Genomic DNA, 22,291 nt, shown 5'->3' with positions numbered 1-22,291 from the left:
TTGTGGTTTTCTGACTGCTGTAAATACTCACAGTGATTGATTCAATATGTCCCCCATTTCCTTTATCGCATTATTAGTTTTCAAAGTCCAACCTTTTATTTGCTAACGTGATTCTAAATTTAAATAAAATTATAGGCGCAATTCTCCCAAAAGGGAGCAACAGGTATGATCGTCCCAAAAGGGAACAAAGACCCCAAGCGAGCGCGTTTAGCGCCGTTTCCTGGCACTTACAGTGCGGAGAAACACATGGCTATTCAACACGACTCACTTTGAATAAGGGGCCTGAACAGAGAGCGTGTGCATAGCCCCGCATAGGCTGCACATAGCCCCGTTGTTTTACAATGGGGAATTCCAGGCAGTGCCAACTGGCAGGGGTGGCGCCAGGTTGGCACTGCCAAGGTGGCAAGCTGGAATCTTTGCGCATGATCAGGTTGTGGTTGCTCAGCATGGGGCCTTCATATTGCGTTTGGGGGGGGGGGCAAGAACATAAGAACATACGAACTAGGAGCAGGAGTAGGCCATCTGGCCCCTCGAGCCTGCTCCGCCATTCAATGAGATCATGGCTGATCTTTTGTGGACTCAGCTCCACTTTCCGACCCGAACACCATAACCATTAATCCCTTTATTCTTCAAAAAACTATCTATCTTTACCTTAAAAACATGTAATGAAGGAGCCTCAACTATTTCACTGGGCAAGAAATTCCATAGATTCACAACCCTTTGGGTGAAGAAGTTCCTCCTAAACTGAGTCCTAAATCTACTTCCCCTTATTTTGAGGCTGTGTCCCCTAGTTCTGCTTTCACCCGCCAGTGGAAACAACCTGCCCGCATCTATCCTATCTATTCCCTTCATAATTTTAAATGTTTCTATAAGATCCCCCCTCATCCTTCTAAATTCCAACGAGTACAGTCCCAGTCTACTCAACCTCTCCTCATAATCCAACCCCTTCAGCTCTGGGATTAACCTAGTGAATCTCCTCTGCACACCCTCCAGTGCCAGTACGTCCTTTCTCAAGTAAGGAGACCAAAACAATACTCCAAGTGTGGCCTCACTAACACCTTATACAATTGCAACATAACCTCCCTAGTCTTAAACTCCATCCCTCTAGCAATGAAGGACAAAATTGCATTTGCCTTCTTAATCACCTGTTGCACCTGTAAACCAACCTCCTGTGACTCATGCACTAGCACACCCAAGTCTCTCTGCACAGCGGCATGTTTTAATATTTTATCGTTTAAATAATAATCCCTTTTGCTATTATTCCTACCAAAATGGATAACCTCACATTTGTCAACATTGTATTCCATCTGCCAGACCCTAGCCCATTCACTTAACCTATCCAAATCCCTCTGCAGACTTCCAGTATCCTCTGCACTTTTCGCTTTACCACTCATCTTAGTGTCATCTGCAAACTTGGACACATTGCCCTTGGTCCCCAACTCCAAATCATCTATGTGAATTGTGAACAGTTGTGGGCCCAACACGGATCCCTGAGGGACACCACTAGCTACTGATTGCCAACCAGAGAAACACCCATTAATCCTTACTCTTTGCTTTCTATTAATTAACCAATCCTCTATCCATGCTACTACTTTACCCTTAATGCCATGACTTTTTATCTCATGCAACAACCTTTTGTGTGGCACATTGTCAAAAGCTTTCTGGAAATCCAGATATACCACATCCATTGGATCCCCGTTATCTACCGCACTGGTAATGGTCTCAAAAAATTCCACTAAATTAGTTAGGCATGACCTGCCCTTTTTGAACCCATGCTGCGTCTGCCCAATGAGACAATTTCTATCCAGATGCCTCGCTATTTCTTCCTTGATGATAGATTCCAGCATCTTCCCTACTACCGAAGTTAAGCTCACTGGCCTATAATTTCCTGCTTTCTGCCTACCTCCTTTTTTAAACTGGTGTCAAGTTTGCTCATTTTCAATCCTCCAGGACCACCCCAGAATCTAGTGAATTTTGGTAAATTATCATGAGTGCATCTGCAATTTCCCTAGCCATCTCTTTTAGCACTCTGGGATGCATTCCATCAGGGCCAGGAGACTTGTCGTCTTGTGTCTGCGTGGGTTTCCTCTGGGTGCTCCGGTTTCCTCCCCCAGTTCAAAGATGTGCAGGTTAGGTGGATTGGCCATGCTAAATTGCCCCTTAGTGTCCAAACGTTAGTTGGGATAACAGAGATAGGGTGGAGGTGTAGGCTTAAGTAGGGTGCTCTTTCAAGGTCCGGTGTACACTCAATGGGTCGAATGGCCTTCTGCACTGTAAATTCTATGATACATGCACACCTTTGTGCTTCCCAGGGTCCTGCCGTTTATCATGTTTTCCCTTGTCTTATGTGTCCTGCACAACCTCGCACTTTTTTCCGGATTGAATTTTATTTGATACTGATCAGCCTATCTGACCAGCCCGTCTATATCTTCCTGTCATCCTATGCTATCTTCCTCACTATTTAGTGTATTTTGTATCATCCGTGAACTTATTGATCAGCCCTCCTACATTCATTTCTAAATCATTTATCTAAACCACAAACAGCAAGGGCCACAACACTGATCCCTGCAGGTCACAACTATATACAGGTCTCCAGTCAGAAAAGTGCCCCTCGAACATCACCCTCTTTTTGATCCAATCTGCCAAACTTACTTGGATCCCTTACCTTTGCTATCAGTCTCCAATGTGTCAATAGGGTTTTCTGTAGAGCACACCCCTCGCTGCCATGATGGTTCCGACAACGTGAATGGCCAAAGAAATCCCACCAAATATTTTACTCTTCTTTCTCATTTATCCCTGGTTCTATCACGTTGCATCTTTTAGGGTGAGATTATCCGGCCGGGCCCGCCCGGTGATCAGAAATTCTTGCCCGAGGGCAATGGATATTTACATGGTCCACGGTGTCCCGTCTGTGGCAATCTTGTGGCGGGGGGAGGAAGAATCATGGCCAATCCACCTAACCTCCACATCTTTGGACTGTGGGAGGAAACCGGAGCACCCAAAGGAAACCCACGCAGACATAGGGAGAATGTACAGACTCCACCCAGACAGTGACCCAAGCCGGGAATCAAACCTGGGACCCTGGAGCTGTGAAGCAACTGTGCTACCGTACTGCAAAACCGCGATTATTGCAGTGCAGGAAAGGTATTTTTTGGCCATTTTCATGCTGGCTCTCTGCACTGTCACTCCCCTGTATTTCCCCTGTACCTGTTTTTTGGAAGGAACAGATTCCCAGTCTCCGTTGTATTGTTTTGTAGAAGGTGCAGTCCCTATAAGTAATTAAGGTCTACACTTGGGTTGCATGTCATCAACCAACGGTTGTATAACATGCATTAAAAATCCTGGAAAATACAGCCTTGAATAATTTGATTTCCTTTCATTGTTCTAGGGCGAAACCGGACGAGCCAAAACTTCTTGAGGATCCTAAGCTCAAAGCAATAGCTTGTCGACTTCAAAAATCAACAGCACAAGTATGGGCCCATTTATTAAATCTGCACTGTTGTGGCATCAGGTTTGAGCATATAGAATCATAGAATTTCTACATTGCAGAAGGAGGCCATTCAGTGCATTGAATGCACTGACCCTCTAAAAGAGAACCCTGTCCCCGTAACCCTACGTAACCTGCACATCTTGGTTACTAAGGAGCATTTAGCATGGTCAATCCACCTAATCTGCACATCTTTGGACTGTGTGGGAGGAAACTGGAGCATACAAAAGAAACCCACGCAGGCACTGGGAGAACATGCAAGCTCCACACAATCAACCAAGGCCGGAATTGCACCCAGGTCCCTGGCGCTGTCAGGCAGCAATGCTTGTCACTGTGCTGACTCAAAAGTAACAGTTTTATTACATGCTCTTTACGTTAACATAAAACAATATAGTACAGTACAGGCACTTTGGCCCACGATTTTTGACCATTTATCCTAATCTAAGATCAACCTAACCTACACCCCTTCAATTACTGCTGTCCATGTGCCTGTCTAAGAGTCACTTAAATGTCCATAAGGACTCCTACTCCACCACCACCACTGGCAGTGCCTTCCACACACCCACCACTCTGTGTAAAGAACCTACCTCTGACGCCTCCCCTATATCTTCCTCCAATCACCTTAAAACTATGTCCCCTCGTGACAGGCATTTCCGCCCTGGGGAAAAGTCTCTGGCTATCCACTCTATCCATGCCTCTCGTCATCTTGTACACCTCTATCAAGTCACCTCTCTTCCTTCTTCGCTCCAGTGAGAAAAGCACAAGCTCCCTCAGCCTTTCTTTATAAGACATGCCCTCCAGTCCAGGCATCATCCTGGTAAATCTCCTCGGCACCCTCTCCAAAGCATCCACATCCTTCCTATAATGAGGGGACCAGAACTGACACAATATTCCAAGTGTGGTCGAACCAGCGTTTTATAAAGCTGCAGCAAAACCTCACAGCTCTTAAACTCAGTCCACCTTTTAAGGAAAGCCAACACACCATACACCTATTTAACAACCCTATCAACCTGGGAGGCAACTTTGAGAGATCTATGTGCATGGATCCCAAGATCTTCTGTTCCTGCACACCTCCAAGAATCCTGCCTTTAACCCTGTATTCAGCATTCAAATTCGACCTTCCAAAATGAAGCACTTCACATTTATCTAGGTTGAACTCCATCTGCAACTTCTCAGCCCAGTTCTGCATCCTGTTAATGTCCTGTTGTAACCTGCAATAGCCCTCGACACTATCTACAACACCAACCTTCGTGTCATCGGCCAACTTACTAACCCACCCTTCCACTTCCTCATCCACGTCATTTATAAAAACCACAAAGAGCAGAGGTCCCAGAACAGATCCCTGCGGGACACCACTGGTCACCGATCTCCAGGCGGAATACTTTCCATCCACTACCACTCACTGTCTTCTTTTGGCCAGCCAATTCTGTATCCAGACAACCAAATTTCCCTCTATCCGATGCCCCCTAACTTTCTGAATAAGCCTACCATGGCGAATCTTATCAAATGCCTTGCTGAAATCCATATACACCACTTCCACTGCCCAACCTTCATCAATGTGTCTCATCACATCCTCAAAGAATTCAATGAGGGTTGTGAGGCATGACCTGGCCCTCACAAAGCCATGCTGACTATCTTTAATCAAACTGTGTTTTTCCAAATAATTATCTATCCTATCTCTCAGAATCCTTTTGAATATTTTGCTCACCACAGATATCATAGATTATCATAGAATTTGCAGTGCAGTAGGAGGCCATTTGGCCCATCGAGTCTGCACCGGCTCTTGGAAAGAGCACCCTACCAAAGGTCAACACCTCCACCCTATCCCCATAACCCAGTAACCCCACCCAACACTAAGGGCAATTTTGAACACTAAGGGCAATTTATCATGGCCAATCCACCTAACCGGCACTTCTTTTTGACTGTGGGAGGAAACCGGAGCACCTGGAGGAAACCCATGCACACACGGGGAGGATGTGCAGACTCCGCACAGACAGTGACCCAAGCCGGAATCGAACCTGGGACCCTGGAGCTGTGAAGCGATTGTGCTATCCACAATGCTACCGTGCTGCCCTATATAAGACTGATGGGTTTGTAAATCCCAGGGATTTCCCTATTCCCTTTCTTGAACATGGGAACAACATTCGCCTCCTTCCAATCACCCGGTACTACTACAGTGGAGAGTGAGTACAAAGAACAAAGAAAATTATAGCACAGAAACAGACCCTTCGGTCCTCCCAGCCTGCGCCGATCCAGATCCTTTATCTAAACCTGTCTCCTATTTTCCAAGGTCTACTTCCCTCTGTTCCCCGCCCGTTCATATATCTGTCTAGATGCATCTTAAATGATGCTATCGTGCCCGCCTCTACCACCTCCGCTGGCAAAGCGTTCCAGGCACCCACCACCCTCTGCGTAAAAAAATTTCCACGCACATCTCCCTTAAACTTTCCCCCTCTCACCTTGAAATCGTGACCCCTTGTAATTGACACCCCCAATCTTGGAAAAAGCTTGTTGCTATCCACCCTGTCCATACCTCTCATAATTTTGTAGACCTCAATCAGGTCCTCCCCTCAACCTCCGTCTTTCCAACGAAAACAATCCTAATGTACTCAACCTTTCTTCATAGCTAGCACCCTCCATAACAGGCAACATCCTGTTGAACCTCCTCTGCACCCTCTCTAAAGCATCCACATCCTTCTGGTAATGTGGTGACCAGAACTGCACGCAGTATTCCAAATGTGGCCTAACCAAATTCCTATACAACTGTAACATGACCTGCCGACTCTTGTACTCAATATCCCGTCCGATGAAGGCAAGCATGCAGTATCTAGAGCTGTTGGGGAGGGTTTAAACTAATGTGGCAGGGGGATGGGAACCAATTCTGGAAGTTGGAAGGTAGTAAAACAGGGACAGAAACAAAAGGAAGTAAGGGGAAAAGTGCAAGGCAGAGAAGACATAGTCAGAAATCCATAAGGGCGACAGTACAAGGTACAGTGACTGAGGGGAGCACAGTGAATAGGCCCAGTAATAACAAAAGGAATAAAACTGGAGATGTTAAGATTCAAAACAGAGGTAAAAAAAACCAACATAAGTGTACTTTACCTGAATGCTCGTAGTATTTGGAATAAAGTAAATGAGTTGGTGGCACAAATCATCGTAAATGACTATGATTTAGTGGCCATTACTGAAACATGTTTAAAGGATGGTCACGACTGGGAGTTAAATATCCGAGGGTATCAAACTATTCGGAAGGACAGAGTGGATGGTAAGGGAGGTGGTGTTGCTCTGTTATTTAAGGATGACATCCGGGCAATAGTAAGGGATGACATCGGTGCTATGGAGGATAAGGTTGAATCCATTTGGGTGGAAATCAGGAATAGTAAGGCGAAAAAGTCACTGATAGGAGTAGTCTATCGGCCACCAAATAGTAACGAGATGGTGGGGCAGGCAATAAACAAAGAAATAACTGATGCATGTAGAAATGGTACAGCAGTTATCATGGGGGATTTTAATCTACATGTCGATTGGTTTAACCAGGTCGGTCAAGGCAACCGTGAGGAGGAGTTTATAGAATGTATCCGCGATAGTTTCCTAGAACAGTATGTAATGGAACCTACGAGGGAACAAGCGGTCCTAGATCTTGTCCTGTGTAATGAGACAGGATTGATTCATGATCTCATAGTTACGGATCCTCTCGGAAGGAGCGATCACAATATGGTGGAATTTAAAATACAGATGGAGGGTGAGAAAGTAAAATCAAATACTAGTGTTTTGTGTTTAAACAAAGGAGATTACAAGGGGATGAGAGAAGAACTAGCTAAGGTAGACTGGGAGCTAAGACTTTATGGTGGAACAGTTAAGGAACAGTGGAGAACCTTCCAAGCGATTTTTCACAGTGCTCAGCAAAGGTTTATACCAACAAAAAGGAAGGACGGAAGAAAGAGGGAAAATCGACCGTGGATATCTAAGGAAATAAGGGAGAGTATCAAATTGAAGGAAAAAGCATATAAAGTGGCAAAGATTGCTGGGAGATTAGAGGACTGGGAAATCTTTAGGGGGCAACAGAAAGCTACTAAAAAAGCCATAAAGAAGAGTAAGATAGAGTATGATAGTAAACTTGCTCAGAATATTAAAACAGACAGTAAAAGTTTTTACAAATATGTAAGACAAAAAAGAGTGGCTAAGGTAAATATTGGTCCTTTAGAGGATGAGAAGGGAGTTTTAATAATGGGAAATGAGGAAATGGCTGAGGAACTGAACAGGTTTTTTGGGTCGGTCTTCACAGTGGAAGACACAAATAACATGGCAGCGACTGATAGAAATGAGGCTATGACAGGTGAGGACCTTGAGAGGATTGTTATCACTAAGGAGGGAGTGTTGGGCAAGCTAATGGGGCTAAAGGTAGACAAGTCTCCTGGCCCTGATGGAATGCATCCCAGAGTGCTAAAAGAGATGGCTAGGGAAATTGCAGATGCACTAGTGATAATTTACCGAAATTCACTAGACTCTGGGGTGGTCCTGGTGGATTGGAAATTAGCAAACGTGACGCCACTGTTTAAAAAAGGAGGTAGGCAGAAAGCAGGAAATTATAGGCCAGTGAGTTTAACTTCGGTAATAGGGAAGATGCTGGAATCTATCATCAAGGAAGAAATTGCGAGGCATCTGGATAGAAATTGTCCCATTGGGCAGACGCAGCATGGGTTCGTAAAAGGCAGGTCGTGCCTAACTAATTTAGTGGAATTTTTTGAGGACATTACCAGTGCATTAGATAACGGGGAGCCGATGGATGTGGTGTATCTGGATTTCCAGAAAGCCTTTGACAAGGTGCCACCCAAAAGGTTGCTGCATAAGATAAAGATGCATGGCATTAAGGGTAAAGTAGTAGCATGGATAGAGGATTGGTTAATTAATAGAAAGCAAAGAGTTGGGATAAATGGGTGTTTCTCTGGTTGGCAATCAGTAGCTAGTGGTGTCCCTCAGGGATCCGTGTTGGGCCCACAATTGTTCACAATTTACATTGATGATTTGGAGTTGGGGACCAAGGGCAATGTGTCCAAGTTTGCAGATGACACTAAGATGAGTGGTAAAGCGAAAAGTGCAGAGGATACTGGAAGTCTGCAGAGGGATTTGGATAGGTTAAGTGAATGGGCTAGGGTCTGGCAAATGGAATACAATGTTGACAAATGTGAGGTTATCCATTTTGGTAGGAATAACAGCAAACGGGATTATTATTTAAACGATAAAATATTAAAGCATGCCGCTGTTCAGAGAGACTTGGGTGTGCTAGTGCATGAGTCACAGAAGGTTGGTTTACAAGTGCAACAGGTGATTAAGAAGGCAAATGGAATTTTGTCCTTCATTGCTAGAGGGATGGAGTTTAAGACTAGGGAGGTTATGTTGCAATTGTATAAGGTGTTAGTGCGGCCACACCTGGAGTATTGTGTTCAGTTTTGGTCTCCTTACTTGAGAAAGGACGTACTGGCGCTGGAGGGTGTGCAGAGGAGATTCACTAGGTTAATCCCAGAGCTGAAGGGGTTGGATTATGAGGAGAGGTTGAGTAGACTGGGACTGTACTCGTTGGAATTTAGAAGGATGAGGGAGGATCTTATAGAAACATTTAAAATTATGAAGGGAATAGATAGGATAGATGCGGGCAAGTTGTTTCCACTGGCGGGTGACAGCAGAACTAGGGGGCATAGCCTCAAAATAAGGGGAAGTAGATTTAGAACTGAGTTTAGGAGGAACTTCTTCACCCAAAGGGTTGTGAATCTATGGAATTCCTTGCCCAGTGAAGCAGTTGAGGCTCCTTCATTACATGTTTTTAAGGTAAAGATAGATAGTTTTTTGAAGAATAAAGGGATTAAGGGTTATGTTCGGGCCGGAAAGTGGAGCTGAGTCCACAAAAGATCAGCCATGATCTAATTGAATGGCGGAGCAGGCTCGAGGGGCCAGATGGCCTACTCCTGCTCCTAGTTCTTATGTTCTTATGTATGCCTTCTTGACCACTCTTATCAACCTGCGTTACCACCTTCAGGGTACAATGGACCTGAACTCTCAGATCTCTCTGTACATCAATTTTCCCCAGTACTAGCGGGTGGAGGCGGCTTCGTGCAGGGGCTCCAGCTTGGCAGCCCTGGTCATGGCTCCTCTACTGCTGCCGCCGGCCAGGTACTCCACCAGACCGGTAGTGGTGGCGACCCTGCGGATATAGGGCCAGTGGAGAAGGCATGTAGGGGAGATGAGGGGCGTCTGTCAGAACGCCAATCTGCGACAACCATCGGTTTGCCCCCGGGAGTATGGATGGGGGGTTTCGGGCATGGCGGGGGTGGGGCGGGTGGGCGATATGTTCCTGGAAGGGAGCTTTGCGAATTTGAGGAGTTTGGAGGAGAAATTTGGTCTGGTAAGGGGAAATTATTTCAGGTACCCACACTTGCAGGACTTTGTCCGCAGACAGGTCCCATCCTTCCCACGCCTCCCGCCATTGGGGATCCAAGACAGAATAGTCTCTAGGGGGGAAGGAGGGGAGGGTATAGTCTCTGATATTTATAAGGTGCTCATGAAGGAGGAAGGGTCCGAGACGGAGGAACTGAAACTCAAATGGGAGGAGGTGCTAGGCGGGGAAATGGAGGGCGGGATGTGGGCAGATGCCCTGAGTAGGGTGAATTCGACCGCAACATGTGCCAGGCTCGGCCTGATTCAATTTAAGGTTGTTCACCGGGCCCACATGACGGTGGCTCGGATGAGCAAATTCTTTGGGGTAGAGGACAAATTCGCTAGGTGCGCAGGAGGACCAGCGAACCACATACACATGTTTTGGGCATGCCCGATGCTTAGGGGGTACTGGGAGGGATTTACGGGGATCATGTCCCGGGTGGCGATGGGTCCAGGGGTGGCAATTTTTGGGGTTTCGGAAGACCCGGGAGTCCAGGGTGAGAAAGAGGCCGATGTTTTGGCCTTTGCTTCCCTGATAGCCCGGCGACGAATATTATTGGCATGGAGGGACTCAAAGCCCCCGAAGACTGAGTTGTGGCTTACGGACATGTCGAGTTTCCTGGGTATGGAAAAAATTAAGTTCGCCCTGAGGTGATCTGTACAGGGGTTTGCCCGAAGGTGGCAACGATTCATTGACTTCTTTGCGGGAGAGCGAGCGTCAGCAGTGGGGGGGGGTTAGAGTAGAGTAGGAGGGATAAATTGGCGGGTAGTGCCAGTGGGAGAGGAGCGGGCTTGTGCAGTATGTTATGATTGAAGTATTGAATGTACGTGGATGTTTGCACATTTTTGCCTTTTTTGCTTTCTTTCGGTTGATGTCTAACTGTTTACAATGCCAAAAAACTACCTCAATAAAATTGTTTGTTTAAAAAAAAAACATTTTTCCCAGTACTCTTCCATTGACCATATAGTCCGTCATCGCCAACAGCTCAGCAATCTCCTCCCTCCCTTCCCATAGTAACCTTTGGTTTATACCGTCACGCCTAGGAAACTTATCTATCCTGATGCTTTTCAAAATTTCCAGCACATTCTCCTTCTTAATATCAACCTGTTGAAGTCTATTAACCTGGCTCACACTTTTCTCATGAATAACAAAGTCCCTCGTGAATACTGAAGCAAAATATTCATTTAGGGCCTCCCCATCTCCTCATCGGTGCAGACTCGATGGGCCGAATGGCCTCCTTCTGCACTGTGCTATGTTCTCAGACTCTAGCACAAGTTCCCTCCACTATCTCTGATCAGCCCTCCTTTCATCATCCTCTTATTTCTCACGTAAGCGTAGAACGCCTTGGGATTTACCCTAATCCTTCCTGTCAGGCATTTTTCTGTCTGGCTCTCCTAAGTCCATTTTTGAGTTCCTTCTTGGCTGCCTTGTAAGCCTCGTGAGCCGTTCCAGATCCTTGCTTCCTCAACCTTACGTAAGTCCCCTTCTTCCTCTTGACTAAAAGCTCCACTTCTCTTGTCATCCAAGGCTCCTTCACCTTACCATTCCTTCCTCGTCTCAATGGGACAAAACTTTCCAGCACTCGCAGCAAGTGCTCCTGAAAGAACCCCCACTGTTGTGCATTTCCCCAAGAACAACTGTTCCCACTTTATGCTCCTCAGCTCCTGTTCAATAGCAGTATAATTTCCCCTCCCCCAATTAAATACCTTCCGATACTGTATGTTCCTATCCCTCTCCATGACTATGGTAAAGGTTAAGGATTTGTGGTCACTGTCACCAAAATGCTCTCCCACCAAGACATCTGACACCTGGCCTGGTTCATTGCCAGGCACCAAATTCAATATGGCCTCCCCCCTAGTCGGCCTATCTATATATTGAGTCGGGAATCCTTCCTGTACACACCTGACAAAATCTGCTCCATCCAAACCATCTGCACTAATGAGGTTACAGTCAATATTAGGGAAGTAACTCTGTTACTTCTGCACCTTTCCAAGATCTGCCACCCAATCTGTTCTTCCATCTCTCTTCTGCTACTTCTGTAGAAAACTCCCAATAAAGTGACTGCTCCTTTCTTGTTTCTGACTTCCACCCATACTGACTCAGTAGACAAACCCTCCTCGATTAACTCCTTTTCTGCAGCTGTGATACACTCTCTAATCAACAGTGCCTATCCCCCTCCTCTTTTACCTCCCTCCCTATTCTTCTTAAAACATCTAAACCCCAGAACATCCAGCAACCATTCCTGCCCCTATGAAATCCATGTCTCCGTAATGGCCATAACATCGTAGTTCCATGCTCTAAGTTCATCTCCCTTAGTTCTGACACTCCTTGCATTGAAACAGACATACTTTAACCCATTCCACTGAGTGCAACTTTGCCCTATCAACTGTCCATCCTTCCTCACAGACTCGCTGCATACGATTTCTGCTTGTTCAACGCCTACCCTATCCTCTGATCCATAGCTCTGGTTCCCATACCCCTGCCAAACTAGTTTAAACCCTCTCAAAGAGCTCTTTCAAACCGCCCACCCAGGATATTGGTGCCCCTCCAGTTTAAGTGCAATCTGCATTATATAAAGTAATTGCTCTTAACATTATTGCAAGAAAATTAACCAATGTTTCAAGTGCTTGTAATACATTTTCTGGGGTTTACAATGCTACTGTGGTTTGTTGCAGTAATCTACAAAGGACTGAGCTGAGAAGATTGTTCTACAAATGTAGACTGATTATCCTGGATTTCATAAAGTAAATTACTGCGGATGCTGGAATCTGAAGCTAAAAGAGAAAATGCTGGAAAACCAGCAATCTGGCAGCATCTATAGGGCGAGAAAAGAACTAACGTTTAGAGTCCAGATGACCCATTGTCAAAACTGAGCTTTGGGAAGGGGGGGCACGGTAGCACAGTTGCTTCACAGCTCCAGGGTCCCAGGTTTGATTCCCAGCTTGGCTCACTGTCTGTGCGGAGTCTGCACGTTCTCCCCATGTCTGCGTGGGTTTCCTCCGGGTGCTCCGGTTTCCTCCCACAGCCCAAAGATGTGCAGGATAGGAGGCCATGCTAAATTGTCCTTAGTGTCCAAAAAGATTGGGTGGGGTTACGGAGATGGGGTGGAAGTGTGGGCTTGGGTAGGGTGCTCTTTCCAAAAGGGCCGGTGCAGTCTCAATGGGCTGTGGCCTCCTTCTGCACTGTAAATTCCATGATAAAATTCTATGAATTCAAAATTCGCAAATTCTTTGGGTAGATGGTGGGTGGATGGTTCCCCTGACTGCGCTATCTGGGTCACAGTCTCAAAAGGACAGCTATTGGGGACTGAGTTGAGAAATGTCTTCATTCAAACAGTTGTGAATCTTTGGAATTTTCTACCAGAGAACTCGGTGTGCTTGCTCAATGATCATTATAGGACTGTGGATGTTTGGGTGCTACAGGAATTTGGGGGTATGAGGACAGAGGAAAGTTGGAGTTGAGATAGTAAATCAACCATGACTTTGTTGAGTGGTAGAGCAGGCTTGAATGGCCAGATAACCAACTTTCTTTCTAATTGTTTTATCTTCCAAGCTCAGATTTTTATTCAGCAACGTGCTGCATTACTTTCAATTCAAGAGGCTTCGATACAAATACACACCTCCCTCAGCAGGAGAAATCAGTTTGTACAGAAAGCTTGCCAGCTGCGTCTTCTACTGCAGAAGGCTCGCCCACTTTCTCAGGTGGTCAGTGTTTCACCCCAGTAGCAATGGCCCCTTGCAGTAAGCTACCAATTTAAAAACCTCCAAATCCTTCTTCAGTTTGTGATGTATTTGTTCTAATTGTATGGGTCTTTTCTTTCAGGTCTTGATCCGTTTCCAAATTCAGAGGGGTCTGACTGTAATCCCAAAATCTGTTACCAAAAAACGTATTCAGGAAAATTTTAAGGTAGGTGAACCTTTGGTGTGGGGAGAGTCCTATGGCACACTGGATGCAGAGGTATTGGTATAAAAACAAAAAGTTCTGGCAGCATCTGTGAAGAGAAGCAGTTAGCGTTTCAAGTCCAACATAACTCCTCTTTGGAATTGACGAGAGGCAGGAATATGATTGTTTTTGTGTTGTGTGGGGGACTGGTGGAGAAAAATGGTTTTATGCTGTTGGGAGGTTTGGTGGAGAAAGAGGAAGGTCAGGGACATGGTCAAGGCAAGGGACAGAGATTTGTTGGGTCAGCACCTACTCCTTACTTAGGATATAATTGCATTCAAAGCAGTACAGAGAGGGTTCACTTGACTGATTATTGCAATCGAGGTTTTCTTATGAGGAAGAATTGGACCTGTATCTGTTGGTGTTAAGATTGACAGCTGATCTTGTTGAACCCTATAGATCCTGAGAGGACTTGAATAAGGTGAATGCTGAAAGATGTCTCCCCTGGAAAACTAGAACTAGGGACTACACTTCAAAAGTTAAGAGTCTTCCATTAAGACTGAGATAAAAATAATTTTTTTCTCCTGAGGATCATTAATCTGTGGAATTCTCTTGCCCAGAAAGCAGTCTAGGCAAGGCTCAGTTAGATTGATTGCCTTGTCTGGCAAGAGAGACAAGGGGTTAGATAGGATAGTTTGCGCCCAAAATCAAATCCACCATGACCTTATCAGAGCAGCTAGAGGGCTGAATGGCTGAATGTTGATATGTTTGCACTTTGAATTTCTTAATTCTGTACCAGAGTTAATTTTATTGAAGATGGGAGAATTTTGGGATGTTTTTAAAAAAACTTTTGAAAGAAAACTGGCCATCTTGGGATCCCTGTGTTGAAGACCAAGGTGCCATCATTACTCACTAGCTTTACTGGTATGTCTGAAGATTTTTTTTAATGGGCTACCAATTAAAAGATTCTTTCCGTGTGCCGTTGTGTAATAGTATTAGTAGTGTGGTACTTCACCACATTTCCATAGGCTTTGTGTCCCATTTATAAAATTAGCTTTGTGCTTCATGCAGGTTTTTAATTTTAAGTTGAGTGATGATGAAATGAAGACTATCCTCTCATTCAACAAGAACTGGCGATGCTGCCCAATGCCTTGGTGAGTTGCCATTGACAAGTGGTATATTCTCATAATTATTTTTGATGCAATCTTTGCATTGCTATGAGTGTGGTGTGCAATGATTTGCAGAACTGGATGTTTCATAATCCGTGATAAAGTCAGTAACTTGATCAGAAGGTGCTTTATTTATTTGATCTTCAGTCGCCGATGATTGTTCCTCCCTCTTCACTCAGCTAGGAAATTGGCTTCGAAAGAGAAAATGCTGAAAAATCTCAGCAAGTCTGGCAGCATCTGTAGGGAGAGAAAAGAGCTAACTTTTCGAGTCCAATGACTCTTTGACAAAGCTTTGTCATCGGACTCGAAATGTTAGCTCTTTTCTCTCCCTACAGATGCTGCCAGACTTGCTGAGATTTTCCAGCATTTTCTCTTTCGTTTCAGATTCCAGCATCTGCAGTAATTTGCTTTTATCCAGTAGCAAATTGGCTTTCTTGTTAACTAATTAGCTAATCAGATAAATAAGATAGAATGGCAGGTCAGGTTAGGGCCATAACCGTAATATGTGGACGTTTATTGAGAGCATTGGGATTCTGAACAGTTATCAATCTGGATTTTAGTGTTTGTAGCTGAAGAACTACAAAGCAGAGTTGTTGAGCTGAAGTCTGAGCTGCAGATATTGCAGGGCATCAGGAAGGGAGGAGGAAGAGTTACGTGGATTCTGTGTTCTGCAAACGGTCATCTCATTTTAGGTTGAGTAGAACATTAAAGTTGGACAATGATCAGGGACAGGAGAGTGTAATTACGTCAGGTAGGTATGGAGATCAGGGTGTGAAGGAGGAGCCTCAGCCCATGACTTTAACTAATAAGGTACTACCTGTCTGGATGAGAGTGGCACGGTAGCACAGTGGTTAGCACAGTCGCTACATAGCTCCAGGGTCCCAGGTTCAATTCCCGGGTTGGTCACTGTCTGTGCGAAGTCTGTATGTTCTCCCCGTGTCTGCATGGGTTTCCTTTGGTTGCTCCGGTTTCCTCCCACAGTCCAAAGATGTGCGGGTTAGGTGAATTGGCCATGATAAATTGCCCTTAGTGTCCAAAAAGGTTAGATGGGGTTACCGGGTTACGAGGATAGGGTGGAGGTGTGGGCTGAGATAGGGTGATCTTTCCATGGGCCTTGCAGACTCGATGGGCCGAATGGCCTCCTTCAGTACTGTACTGTAAATTCTATGATCTCTGAGAGCAAGAATACAAGAATGGATGGGTAAACTGGCCATAGCATCAACATGCAGGAAGCCATTCAAGCAAGAAGAATGAAAATGAATGTTGAGTGCTGGGGACAGTACAGTAGAGTCAGGTTGAATAAATATTTCCTGAAACGGGAGTTTGGAAGGCTGCGGTGTCTGCCTGGTGACTAGGCTCTGGGCACCTCTTTGTAGCTGGAGAACAATCTGAAAGGGGAGGATCCAATTATTGTGATTCATTATTGAACCAATGACAGGAACAGACTAAGAATGAAATTCTTGGAGGGACTTTGAGAAACCTGATACTAAATTGATGAGCAGTGACTCAGGGATAGTAAACTCTGGATTGCTGCCTGAGCCAGATACAAATTGGCATTGGGTCAAAAGAATTGGAGAAATAATGATGTGGGAAGATGGGGCCTCAATTCACTGGTACCTGTACTTGGCCAAATGGAGCGGTTCCATTGGGATAGGCTCCATTTAAAAGCACCTGTACCTGGAAAAATTGAGCTGTTCCATTAGATAGGCTCGAAGTAAAATGCGCTGGGATCCGCATCCAGGCAAAATGTATAACTACGACTGTGGATAAGATTTTAAACTTAAAAAGTGAGGAGAAAAGGGTCAGATGAAGAGAAATTTAGAAATCTAATAAGAAAAGCTTAGCAATTTTGATAAACTCTGTTCCAGATGCTAGACTTTAACGGTAAAAGTGCAAATGAGATACTGCAAAGAATTGTTCCAAAAAAAGTTTATTTTTACCTGAATTTGTAACCAAGTAGAAAAACTGGGGCACAAATGGGCTTAATCACCATCAGTCAGGTGATTGGATTCCAATCAGGTGGTTGGAAGGTGACCACAGTTGGGAAATAAATATTCTCTATTTCAAAAAAACAGGCAGAATGGGGAATGTGACAGTAACCTTAATAAAGAAGGATGGTATCAGAAAGTAGTTTTTGAAAAACCAGGATCTTTATCCTGATTTATATAGAAGAATTAGTTTGGCTGGTAATTTGGAATAACAAAGGTCACAAAACACCGGTCAGAATAGCTTATAGTCCTCCTAACAGTAATTATGCAATTGGACAGCATATATAAATAAAAAGTTTGTTCCAAAGACAATGTGATAACTGTGGAGGCCGTGAATCTCCAGGTAGAATCAAATTGGTGCTTCATATGAATTAAATTGGTGCAAAGTGACCATTGTGATGAGTTGCAGGATGTTTTTTGAGATAGGTCCAAGGATAATAGGGAGAAAGTTACTTTAATTGTGTAATGAAGCTGGTTAATTAGTAATGTCATAGCAAAAGATAATGATCATATCACAATTGAAAGTTTGAAACTGACATATACCAGCCTAAAGCAAGGATCTTAAATCTAAACAAAACCAATTATCTCAGTGTGAGGAGAGCTGGCTAAAGCAGATTGGGTAAATAAACTGAAAGGTATGGCAACAAGTAAAGAATTGGAAATATTTAGAGAAATTATTCAAAATGTTTTTTTTAAACTCAGCGGGAAGATCTATCCATAACTTACTGGGAAATGTTAATAGATTAAAGGAAGCTTACCTCTTAACTTTGCCCTTAGCTCATCAATTGTGATGCCTGTTTTCACTTTTCCTTGGAGAGATTGCAAGTATGATGGGGAATCTCTCAAACTGATGCAAGGCAATTGAGAGCGAGCCAAATTGGTATCTTTCTATCCCATAAATTTTCTATGCTTCTATATTCTAGGACTCTGCTGAAATATGTTCAATTTTGCAATCTGCATCAACCAGGTTACCCTTCAATAACTTTAACTATGAGACAGATGTGGCCAATCAACGCCAGATGGCTCTTGGCTTTATCTCTATTGCAGGATTTCTATGGGACCAGAGCATTATAAAATGCACCTAATGCAGCAGTCAGGCTGCTATAGGAACAGTCTGTCAATCAGAAGAGAATCCACACCTTTAATGTGCATCTATCCAGTATGTTACCACCACAAGAGGATCATTCAAGTGTATGCCAGGTTTTCGAGGGGCTGTCATAATGCAGTCACCCTTTGGAAATCTAAGGTTCTCCAGCAATTCTTTCCGAAAGCCAGCCTCAGCAGTTGTCTCCTGGGATTCTCGGACTGGCTGATGACCCCAGTAATGAACATACCATAGACGCACCGGAAAGTTACAACGGAAACCACCTTCTAAGCCCAAATTGAGCAAGTCTTTGCAGAAAGACTGCAGCAGTTCAAGTGGTGGCTCATCACCATTTCTCAAAGGCGATTAGGGATGGGCAACAAATGCTGGCCTTTACTGTAACCCCCACATGCTATGGAAAAAAAAGTAGATTAAAAATAACTGAATCCCTTCTGCGCTCCAGTCATCAGAGACTGCCCAGAATGCTTCACTTATTCCTACTCTTTGCTTCCTGTCCGTTAACTATTTAAATGCATTTAATATGTAAAGTGACCATACTTGGCTGATATATAGGTACTAAATTCACTCCAAGTTAAAATTTGGTGCAAGTACCCTTTCAACAGCGTGATGTGTCTCTGTCATTGCCAAGCAATGTCTCTTCCTAAAGATTAATTTTCAGTATGAATGTGGAACATCATCCCTTCAGATTGGCATTTTAAAAGAATGGAAATATTTTCAAAGTGTTTCTTCTTATCTCTACCGTTTCTCTCTTAATCCCACCTTGTCTTTATTTTACCTGATGAACCTGATGTATTATTGCAACTATAACTTCCTAGTTCTTCAGTATGATTAGGTAAGAAGATCCATTTCTTATCATGTTCAGCCCCTGGTGCCCTGAGAAGACACTTGGATGGTTGACAGACAGCAACCTCTGGCACAAAAACCTATTAAAGTGTTGTGGCAAGTTCTAAGTGTAATGCATATTCACATTGTAAGCAAAATCCCCTTGGCATGAATGCATTTTATTCTTTTCTTGAATTGTTAGACCTAATCTCTAACTTTCTTCTCTTTTTATATATTTTAGGTGCATTAAGCACAAGGACTACCCATTCAAAGAAGCAGTTTAAACCTGTACTTCAAGTGAGACATCCTGGCCATGTATTTTGAAGATTTGTGGCTTCTCTATTTGTAGGCTTACACAGCAGAATTAATCTCATGCTTCTTGAAACAACTTAAACACTCCTTTTTAGCTATATGGCAGTATATTTTGGAAGCTTTGTGACTTTTCTGATTATGTCCCTGATGAACAACTGAAACGCATTTCTGTTAACAATTTGTGATATATCTCAGAAGCTACTTGACTTTTCTTATTATGTCCATGATGCAAATAAATATTTTTAAGGGTAATTTTACTTTTCTGGTGGAATGCCTCATTATTTTGCTGTGCAAATTAGGAATTTTTTTAAAAATTCTTATTTTCACAAGTAGGCTTACATTGACACTGCAATTAAGTTACTGTGAAAATCAGCTAGCCACTACACTCTGGCGCCTGTTCTGGTCCACTGAGGGAGAATTCAAAATGTCCAATTTATCTAACAAGCATGACTTGAGAGAGGAAACTGAAGCACCCGGAGAAAACCTACACAGACACTGGGAGAACGTGCAGATTCTGCACAGACAGTGACACGGGAATCAAACCTAGGTCCCTGGTGCTATGCTAACCACTGTGCTACCGTACCACCCATTGCAGTCATACTGCCCTAAATTTTCTGGCCTGCATGTTTAGCGGGTGCAGCTCCAGCTGTGGACAACAGCTTGGAAAGCTGGCCTTTTCTAATCATGAGTAATTAAATCTTTTGATTTGTGTTTTATTACTTGTGCATGTTATTACTGGGCTTGATTAATTGCAAAAAAACTGATAAAGGGAGCTTAATAACAATGAACAAAAATTCAGATAGAGTTTTAATGTTGGCCCCAAGCTAGCATTAAATTGAGCAGACTTTTGCCAAGTGTCAAAACAGAAACCAACTTTGGGATTTTAGATATACAGAATTTAATGTAACTGAAAATTGGCTATAATAAGTATTATTTTTGACTTGATCTTTGAACAATTAACTCCTGATGTGAGAAAGACCACACATCCAATCGAACCTGCTCCGCTATTCAGCTAGATTGTGACTGAATTCATGTTTCAACTTCATTTTTCCACCTGCTTCCCATATCCCTTACTCCGAAGACAGAGAAGTCTTTCCTAGCCTTGAATAAATTCAATGATGGGACACCCACAACCTTCTGGGATAGACAATTCAAAAGATTCACAATCTTTTCAGTGAAGAAACCTACCCACCTCCTCAGTCATAGAATCCATAGAATTTACAGTGCAGAAGGAGGCCATTCGAGTCTGCACCGGCTCTTGGAAAGAGCACCCTACCCCTACCAAGGTCAACACCTCCACCCTATCCCCATAACCCAGTAACCCCACCCAACACTAAGGGCAATTTTGGACACTAAGGGCAATTTATCATGGCCAATCCACCTAACCTGCACATCTTTGGACTGTGGGAGGAAACCGGAGCACCCGGAGGAAACCCACGCACACATGGGGAGGATGTGCAGACTCCGCACAGACAGTGACCCAAGCTGGAATCGAACCTGGGACCCTGGAGCTGTGAAGCCATTGTACTATCCACAATGCTACCATGCTGCCCTTATCCTGACCTTGTGTCCTCATATTTTAGATTTCCTAACCCATGGAAACAATCTCTTGGCATCCACCCTATCAAGCCTCTTTGTTATTCCAGATGAGAACCCTCAATTTGTTAAATTCCAGATGGGATATTTCCAAATTGTTATGCCCCTAGCTGAGGAGATGAACTGGTTCACTTTCTTTATTCAACTCCCTCGGTTAGAAGAATACTTCAAAAGGATCCCTTCCCTTTTGGATACCTTTCCCAGTCCCAATAGATTTTTGTTTTAAAAGGCGCAAGAAAGAGTAGGTTTATCAGCCATAAATGCGAGAAAAATAATAACACATGCACATACATTCACACAGATTAGAATTGACTCCAAAAAATGTATATGAATTGGTCTTCGACTTGTCTGTGAGGAGTAGATGGTGAAACGTTACAGACATTTGTGGCTCCAGTTGTGCTAAATTCAGCAGGTGAGTAGTTGGTTTTGATGAGCTGAATGGCACCGTTCTAAACTGTAGGGAATCTATAAATATCACCCACACCGGGGCAATTTACTTTCCCAGTATTTACATGTTTGGCCATTTTTGGCATGTATGTACATTTAAAAAAACTTGTAATTTAAAGTAAAAGTGCTGGAAAAACTCAGCAGATCTGGCAGCATCTGTGGAGCAAAACAATTAACGTTTTAGTTTTAAAAACCTTTCTACAGAACACCTGGCATCCATAGTATTTTGCTTTTATTTGAAGGTATTGTGGACATTATCTCCATCGTCATGACAAATGAGATCACCTTCCCACCTAGTTTGCTATTATCAGCAAACTGATACGTGACTTCAAAGAAGCAACAGTAATTAATATAAATTGTAACTAGCTGAGACCCCAGTACTGATGCTTGCGATATTCCACTTATCACTCTTCCCTTAACCAATTCTCTACCCATGGGAATACTTTAACCCACAATTCCGTGAACCCTTATGTTGCCTATCAACCTTTGCATGGCACCTCACCAAATGCCTTCCTGAAATTTAGACACACCACAACTACTGTTCCCCATTTATCTATGAGATACAACCTCAGAAAATGAATACATTTGTCAGACAGGATCTCCCTTTAGTAAAACCAATGTTGACTTGTTCGAATCATGCCTTCTAGTGTATTAAACTTTCTTAATATTCGATTCCAGCATTTTTCCAACAACTCATGTTAGGGTAGTTCACTGTGTTCTCCCTCCCTCCTTTTTTTGAAAAGTGGTGTAACATGGCGCAACTCCAATCCAGTGGGACCATTCCTGAATCTCAGGAATTTTGGAAAATCATGGCCAGCACATCCACTATTTCTGCAGCTATCTATATTATATCCCTGGGTTCCAGGAATTTACGTAAGAACTAGGAGCAGTAGTAGGTCATCTGGCCCCTCGAACCTGCTCCACCATTCAATGAGATCATGGCTGATCTTTTGTGGACTCAGCTCCACTTCCCCGCCCGAACACCACAACCCTTTATTCTTCAAAAAAACTATCTTTATTTTGAAAACATTTAATGAAGGAGCCTCAACT

General features: G+C 43.7%; 1 protein-coding gene across 1 annotated transcript in view; it reads left to right on the top strand.

Annotated features, from left to right (window-relative positions):
• LOC119954889 (aldo-keto reductase family 1 member B1-like) overlaps positions 1 to 19,455 on the top strand; it is a 42,252-nt gene extending 22,797 nt beyond the window's left edge. Inside the window, exons 7-10 of the mRNA XM_038780514.1 lie at positions 3,389 to 3,470; positions 13,743 to 13,826; positions 14,874 to 14,956; positions 19,128 to 19,455. Coding sequence (XP_038636442.1) covers positions 3,389 to 3,470; positions 13,743 to 13,826; positions 14,874 to 14,956; positions 19,128 to 19,170 — 292 coding nt within the window. The 3' untranslated portion in view covers positions 19,171 to 19,455. The remainder of the gene's footprint in view (positions 1 to 3,388; positions 3,471 to 13,742; positions 13,827 to 14,873; positions 14,957 to 19,127) is intronic.
• Positions 19,456 to 22,291: the final 2,836 nt, after the last annotated feature.

Source organism: Scyliorhinus canicula, chromosome 20 (assembly GCF_902713615.1).
Source record: "Scyliorhinus canicula chromosome 20, sScyCan1.1, whole genome shotgun sequence".
Classification (NCBI taxonomy): Eukaryota; Metazoa; Chordata; class Chondrichthyes; order Carcharhiniformes; family Scyliorhinidae; genus Scyliorhinus; species Scyliorhinus canicula.
The sequence above is the reverse complement of the archived record's forward strand: the minus strand, read 5'-3'. Positions and strand labels throughout refer to the sequence as shown.